Below are 8,538 nucleotides of genomic sequence, written 5' to 3' on the forward strand. Positions count from 1 at the left end.
AGACATGACATGAGTAAACTTTGACTTAACTGGCATGATGTGAGCAGGTCCTGGAGTAGCAGGCATGACGTGAGCAGGCTGTGGCTTGGCAGACATGATGTGAGCAGGCTTTGGCATAGCAGGCATGACATTAGCAGACTGTGGCTTGGTAGGTGCTGCGGGACTGTGGGTACCATCATCCACAGTTCCCACAGTGAATGGTGATTCACTCAGCAGTAAGGCATAGTCTATATATTCGGCAAGGGCCCAGTGAACCTTTCCCCCAGGAAGCTGGGAGCAAATGGGCTCATTCAGACCCACCCGAAAAATGTCCTTTAACGCCACATCATTAAAGTCCACCCAGTTAGAAAGTTCACAAAAATCCTGAACATAATCCTCTATTGCCCGATGGCCTTGTCGTAACTGCAGAAGTGCAACTGCTGGGTTCATTCTTTTGGGTCGTGTATTCTGTAACGATTCAGTCCACTGAAGGCGAGCGTAGTGAAGAACCCATGTGCAGTTTATTTACAGACATGATCCAAAATACAAACATAATCCGAGACTAGAGACACAGACTTGACTTGACGAGGCATGAACAGACTAGACTCACCGACAGCGGGTTACAACTTCAATACACGACAAAGAACAATGGGAACATGAGGGCTATTTGTACCAAACAAGAAGGGTCACATGACACAAACCAACCACTGGACAAACAGAACTGTGAACCACATGACAAGACCATAAACCAATAAGCACAAGACACACGACTAAAACAACCAATCAGAACATAACACACAGACAAGGGAATCACATGACAGAACATGACTAAGGTCTAACTACAAAATAAAAGACATGAAAACAATGAACAAGAAACAAAACCCAAACACCACATTACACGTGAAAGCAAGCCATTATAACATGTACATGAAAAATGTCATTTGGACACAACTATGGGGCTCCATTCTGTAGCAGCAAGCATCGCAGCAAAAAAGGAACCTCAAGGTTTATCTAGGTAAATGTGTGCAGATAGGGCCCCATTCCTATATTTTGCCTGTGGCCCCCAATTCACTAAATCCGCCCCTGTGCGAAAGAAAACTACATTCAGTACTCACGCGCTGAGTTCTGTGTGTTCAGTGCACACTGAAAGGACAAATACACACAAAAGTATGGTCAAAATACCCATCTTGGCTTGTACTGTAACTTTGTAGCTTTAACAATGATTCATCTATATTTAACTTATACAGTGGAGTGCAGATGCACCAGTCATTTTTTTTGTTTTATTTCAGCCAATCTCTGTTCCAGATTTGCACACAAACTGCATGCAATCATTTTCCAAAATGTCATTTGTGTGGAAATATTACAAAGTGTGTAAATGGCCGTTAAGAGAGGCCAGAGACGCTGAGAAAATACTGTAGCAGGCAGAGCAAGTTCACTGGTCACGATGCATAAAATATTTTAAGAAAATCCTAAATACTGAATTTGGGGTAGGGGTTTATATGAATGTATCTCTGAGGGGTTTTCAGAAAAGTTTACATTGCTTTTCATTTTGCCTATGTATAATGCATTTAATAAGTGTCAATAAGCAGAAGGCTGCTTTGTTTACAGCGGTAACCAAGGAAACGTTGTATCTCTGCTGTTCCATAAGCGCCACCTGCTGTCAGAGAGTGAATCTGCGTCTCATTCAGTCTGTCTGCCATTTCAGCATCATTTCATTTGTATCTTTGTTCCATTCAGTTGTGCTATTGCTGTAATTTGTTCATTTGTTCTTATTTACTGACTGTTCACTTGTCTTTAATAATGTTTGAACTTGATATTTGTCAGGCTTATTTATTAGAATAAAAGATAACATGGGTCAAAAACAATGATAATAGCAACTATTTTATTTATTTATTTATTTTGGCAGGGCCAGTGAAACTATTGGCAGGGCAAGTAAAAATGTAAATAGAACAAATCCTTAGAGTTGAGCGCTGTAAATTGTAAGATTTACTGATGTCAGCTTCAAGTGCTTAAACCAAAAGGTTTAATTTCTCAATTTTAAATTATTGCTGAAAATGTTGTGCTCATAATATAATAATTATGCAAAATGACTAATGATAATGAATGAATAATGACGAATGCAAAACTTTTCAGACTTTTGGACTGTATATTTTTTTTTAGTACAATATATACCAGGGATTCCCAAATGCTTTTGTTAGCTGAACCCCTTTGACTTAAAATTTCTAAGGGTACTTCAAGTAAATTAATGTTAATAGTTCAATAATTTAACAACACATTCACATTCACAGTTTTCTTACATGACACGCACGTAAACAAAACATTTCATCATTTTTAAGTGTTTTATTTAGATTTTTAAAATTGTTTATTTTATTTAAAATTTTTATGATTTAATTATTAGCTTTTTATCAACTTCACAATAACCAGTTTGGGAAATCCTGATATATACACAATACAGTACGGCATGTCACACTGCTTGAAATTTCATGTAACCAGCCCAAACACTTGGAAATGTAATTTCCAATGATAATTTAATAGAGTAAAACACACACTAACACCTGCATATATTCACACAATCACAACTACACACACAAACACAAAGACTGAGTTCAATCCTCCCAAGGTTATTTTTTAAACATCTTAAAGAGTTCTTCCCTCCCATTGTGTCCTCGCTGTGGGGGTTTGTAAAGCTGCTTTGGAAATAATACGAATTGTGAAATGCACTACACACACAACAAATTCACAGAACTCATTTGAACCAGTTTTCTCAAAATTACAAGTTGCATGGCCACAGTCCTCACTGAATGATATTTCATGTCTTAATTTCTGACACTTTTTACACAGATGAACAAAAGCAGATGTACATGTGAATGGAAAACAAGCATGTTGAGTAACCGATGAAAACGATTCTCCAAAAAAAACTCAAATGGATTTCAATGATTTTTCCTTGACAAATAGGACAGGTCACTTGATTCGTACCTTTCGTACTCACAAAGACATCTCAAGGATACTGAGGTTTTGTAAATCAGAACAAACTTAGTGACGAGAGGAGGGTTCGTGACTATTGAAAGCAGATTTCGACAAACAGAAAGACAGGATAGTCACGACGAGGTGGAAAAACATGGTTTTGTGGAAAAAAGTATGTGCATGTGTTACAAATGGGACCAAAATAGACACATAGGCCTCCAGTTTATGGAGAATGGCTTGGAAAACATTTGTCTTGAAGGCATATGTACAGTACACCATATGCTGATGGCTGTTTCTAATCATTCTTCAGAAATGTGAATGTTTCTTAGACAATCTTATTCTTCCACTCTTAGTAATTAAGTAGTCATTTAGCAGACAATTTTATCCAAGAGCAACTTGAGGTGGACTTACTTTATGGACACCTTGACTAGACAAATTAGCTCAAGAGCAAAATAATGATAGCTTATGGCTTTCTCATTTAAAAAGCCTGAATCTTGGTTCTCTGAGTCTTTCTGAGATTTAACCCCTACTCCACACCACCGAAAGATGTTCAAATGCCCTCACTACTGTATACATGATATTCGCAACAGAAAACCCATCTGTAGCCAAATTCCCGCTTGCATCTATCACTGATGTGAACCACACAGCCAAATCAAAGCCATACTGATATTAAGCAAACAGCACGTTTGTTCATAAAATATTGCTTAAATAATGGAGTAATTAAGCATCAAAGGGGTCATATGATGCGATTTCAAGTTTTCCTTTCTCTTTGGAGTGTTACAAGCTGATTGTGCATAGAAAAGATCTATGAAGTTGCAAAGACTAAAGTCTCAAAACCAAAGAGATATTCTTTATCAAAGTTAAGACTCGGTGTTCGGCCAATCACTGGGTCAGCTGGCCAATCAGAGCAGACTGCGCTTGTCGGACTTTGGCGGGACTTTGTAGAAAACGAAGCGTTTGAGAGAGGCGGGGCATAGAGGACCTACAATTATGTACAGTATTTGAAAAATAATGTGTTTTTTGAACATTAAAGCATGTCAACATATTCTGTTACACCAAATACACAAAATAATGATCTTTAAAAAAGCATCATATGACCCCTTTAATTTTGAGAATGTAATATATCGTTATAATGCACATGAAGCAAAAATGTAGCTGAAAATGTCCCCTTCATAAGAAGATAATTTGGGGCACTGATTTGAATGAGCAGCTGCTCATTTTTGCCAAACCCTTTGAACAATTCCCTGTCTCTCACATGCATGTACTGTAAGTGAGCTTGTGCTTTAGCTGTTAGGACAAAAAAAACATGACAGAAAACAAAAAGACTGTAATACGAGCAGTGCAGCGATCCTGGTACAGTATTGTTTTAGTATCATTTATCTACTTCTGTATGTTTATTCACATTTAGCGTAATTTTTTACTTTTTTTTTTATTTACAACTTTGAAAAAAAAAACATTTTATTGTGTAGTTTTACTGTTTTAAAGATATTTCTAAATAGTTTTACCATTTTTATTTCAGTTTTAGTTTTTTTTCAGTATTTGTTTTATTTTAGTTAGTAATTTTAGTACTTCAACTTAAATTTTAAATCTTAAATATTCAGTTCAGTTAGTTTTAGTTTTGATTATTTAATATTTATATTTTATTTTATTTCAGATTTCTCAATGAACAATAATGTTCTTAAATAGGTTTAGTTAATGATAACAACACTGTTTTGTAGTCTGACAGTCGTGTAGTAAGACCTTGGTTCCTTCATCAACAATAAAAAAAACAGATGTCAGCTCAAGTGCTGCTGTCATTAAACCAAAAGGAAGGAATTTCAATCAAACAAAGCCCATGACTAACCAGGGTTTGCAGAACTGTCAGCAGAACAACGGTAGTTTCCAGTCCCCACCACCAGGGGGCAAACCCGAGCACATTCCTCCAGACGTGGCCCGTCTCATGCAGCTGGAAGAAGGGGTCCGTCCGCCGCCTCCCGGTCGGAAAAGGCTGCCCATACCTCCGCGGCACCTGAAACACAGAGACAAGGACCATTGTGCCATCGACATGAACGGTCTGGAGACTAACATATAGCGTCCATCGAAATCGCAGACTGAGATCGATCAGACAAAACGAATCCCCTTACATGGGAACGGATGATGGGACATGTATTATTTCCTTTCCGTTTTTCTCTGACAGGCGACACATGGTCTGACCCTGCACATATGGGCCACTGCCCCAGTAATGCCACTGTTGGCAGCACATCCCGGTTGACCCATTCAGTGTGTTAGATAATGCCAGGATGGGATGAGAAACCAGGTCAGGGTCCACAACACCAAGCCAGCCTGTTTCTATGGGTCATAGCGCAATGCATTCAAGGCCTTGAGAGCAAAATTTTTCCTGTAGCGTAATGCAAGACTGTCAAAAAGCATGAGTGTAAATACAACATAGCTACTGTATGTACTCTAATGTGTTTTTTATTTCTCAAGTTTATATATAATTTTATATTTTCTGTCTTGTCTTTTTAAGCAGGCCGTGTAAAAATATTGTAAAGCTCGCAGGTGTGTGTGAAGATCAGTGTTGACTGTGATATTGAATGTTTTATGTTATTGGATATTCTCCTCTTCCCATTCACCGAGGCCCGTTCTCATGCCACATCTGTAAATCAAATGTTCAGCAAATTATTGCTATGACTATATTGAAAAGCACTGAGTAAACCACTCAAGGTAAGAGTTGCTAGCCTGGGAAACTAAATAAAGGGCGATCCCAGTCATATATGGACTGTGAAACTAGTTTATTCAAAACAAAATTTGAGTATGTAATGTGTCATGCACATTTTGGAAAGTGTGCTAAATTAGGCCAAAAACATACTTTACGCAAGTACGAAAACACAGTGAATGCTATGCTAACTCATCAGAAACATAAGTGAAAAGTGAAAAAGTGAAAGTGACGTGACATGTGGCCAAGTATGGTGACCCATACTCGGAATTAGTGCTCTGCATTTACCCATCCAAAGTGCACACACACAGCAGTGAACACACACACACCGTGAACACACACCCGGAGCAGTGGGTAGCCATTTATGCTGCGGCGCCCGGGGAGCAGTTGGGGGTTCGGTGCCTTGCTCAAGGGCACCTCAGTCGTGGTATTGAAGGTGGGAGAGAGCGCTGTACATTCACTCCCCCCACCCACAATCCCTGCCGGTACGAGACTCGAACCCACATCCCTTGGGTTATGAGTCCGACTCTCTAACCATTAGGCCACGACTTCCCCCAATAATATCTTGTTGCAGTGCTCTCTTCCACCCTCAATACCATGTGCCGCAGTAAAAATGGCTGCCCAATGCTTCGGGTGTGTGTTTGTTCTCTACTCCCTGCTGTGTGTGTGCACTTGGATGGGACAAATTCCGAGTATGGGAGACCATACTTGGCCACACGTCACATTCACTTTTACTTATTACCAAGTAGCACCAGTGTTGCCAAGTCCGCGGTTTTAACACTGTTGCCGTAGGTTTTTCATGTCCACGGGTTGAAGCGCCCCCAATAACGTGATATTTAGCCACTAAAATGCGAATTTTCACCAGGGGAACCCCACCAAAAAAAAGTGTATTTTATCCCCCGGAACACAATTTTTATCAGGGGACCCCCTCGAAACGCGATTGGGCTAGTTTTGAGTAGAAATTGGGTTAGGAAGATTCCAAGGGCACGATTTTTACAGAGGGCGACCCCGGACTGGCAGCCTGTGTGAAATGTGCTAGGCTACACTCATTCCCCAAAAATACAAATGTGTGCGGGCGTTACGCATGTTTTGTTTGATTTATGAGTGTTTTGCATTATATGAGTCACTTTGGAATATAAGTGACAGCATGTTTTAGATGGAAAAAAAAAAACGTGACTTATTTTTCGTAAAAATATGTTCATCGCTATTACAAGATTTATGTATATGAGTGGTTCCCTGCATTATTACAGTAAACTTCTTGTGATGACAGTACTGAGCCACTGCAATGGATCAGCTCTAATGCACCATTAAATTAAAGATGAAATACTATAAGAGCAATAAGATGAACAGTAAAAGTAACAAAAGCTTGTACAATACATTTTAATTATTGCATTTATACATTGAAGCCAGCTAACTTATATATATATATATATATATATATATATACAGAGTTCTGGCATGAAACTCAGAATCTAGACCATGAAAATACTGAAGAAAATACATTTAAAATTACTTTTGAGTTCATTAGGTGTATAAGCGCAATGTTGTTACTGATAAAGCAAGAGAGTAAAAAAAATATATTAAGCTGCATTCAAGTTCCTACAAAAAAAAGGAAATGCATTTTTAATTTGTTCACCAAAATCTAATATTTACACGCATTTTGCTGGTTAGTGAGTGTTGTTTTTGGACCCTGGGTATGACGCATTAAAGAACATCTGTGAACCAATAAATATCCCCACTTCCTCAGATTATATCTGTACAGTATGTAGATAATTAATGATAGAATTCATGGGCCAATATTTTGTTAATACTGTGGAAAATAATGCATCAATAAAGCATTTTATACACACTCACTTGTTTGTGATGAATTGGGCAATAATGCAGGTGACTCCAAATGTTTCTTTCCTTTCAAATAATTTATCCTAGTTTAATAAACATCACTAATAAATGTGTGGTAATACCCAAACCGTATTTACACGATATGAGTTAGCAGCAGTATTTGCACAATTAGCACTGGGGATTTGAACAAACCACTAACCTCAAGCAAGTGCATAATGACAAAAACAAGAACCATATCTCAAATCTGTGACCTGTTAAAGGAAAACAGCAGGGCTGCTATGATAAATACAAACATATAATTATGCACAGTTGGGATTGCAAAATAAATATAAAGGGAGGGTTTAAAAAAAACTACTTACCTTTTGTTGATGGTGTCAAAGGTTTTGTCCAAACAAACAGACATCTTGACAAGTATTTACCTGTCACTTGCGAAATTAGATGCTAATGTGTATGACATGCCCTTATCCTCAAAAAACACAAGAGTAAAAGAAAATATGATAAAGAAAAGACTAAATTAAATAAATGATAATTTGCATTTAATTATTAGCTGTGAGGACGTACAGTAAAACAATCATTGATTTTAAATTCAGAAACCAATAATAAACCAATGAAAACATTCTTGTCGATCAACTCTAAAAGGTTTCTCATTTGTTTTTAATGCATATTAATGTTGTTTCTCTCAGCTGTTATTTCTTAAGTGATTTCATTACAATTACGACTGCAAAATGTATGCTGTTGAAGAGAAAGACATAATATATTTGCTTGTTTTCATCTGCTTCTCCCATTTGCTCTTTTTACATTGAGTATCACTCTATAGACTATACAATCAGATACAACAATAATTTCTCAAGTATTTATTACAATATACAGGTGCATCTCAATAAATTAGAATGTCGTGGAAAAGTTCATTTATTTCAGTAATTCAACTCAAATTGTGAAACTCGTGTATTAAATAAATTCAGTGCACACAGACTGAAGTAGTTTAAGTCTTTGGTTCTTTTAATTGTGATGATTTTGGCTCACATTTAACAAAAACCCACCAATTCACTATCTCAACAAAT

The 8,538-nt window shown here is 37.5% G+C and overlaps 1 protein-coding gene across 1 annotated transcript in view; it reads left to right on the forward strand.

Moving 5' to 3' along the window:
- The window catches only part of LOC107687581 (excitatory amino acid transporter 5-like), a 67,621-nt gene extending 61,782 nt beyond the window's left edge, over window positions 1-5,839 (forward strand). The window contains exon 11 of the mRNA XM_016484967.1: window positions 4,752-5,839. Coding sequence (XP_016340453.1) covers window positions 4,752-5,014 — 263 coding nt within the window. The 3' untranslated portion in view covers window positions 5,015-5,839. The remainder of the gene's footprint in view (window positions 1-4,751) is intronic.
- The last annotated feature ends 2,699 nt before the right edge of the window (window positions 5,840-8,538 follow it).

Source organism: Sinocyclocheilus anshuiensis, unplaced genomic scaffold (assembly GCF_001515605.1).
Source record: "Sinocyclocheilus anshuiensis isolate Anshui unplaced genomic scaffold, SAMN03320099.WGS_v1.1 scaffold2067, whole genome shotgun sequence".
NCBI classification, from domain to species: Eukaryota; Metazoa; Chordata; class Actinopteri; order Cypriniformes; family Cyprinidae; genus Sinocyclocheilus; species Sinocyclocheilus anshuiensis.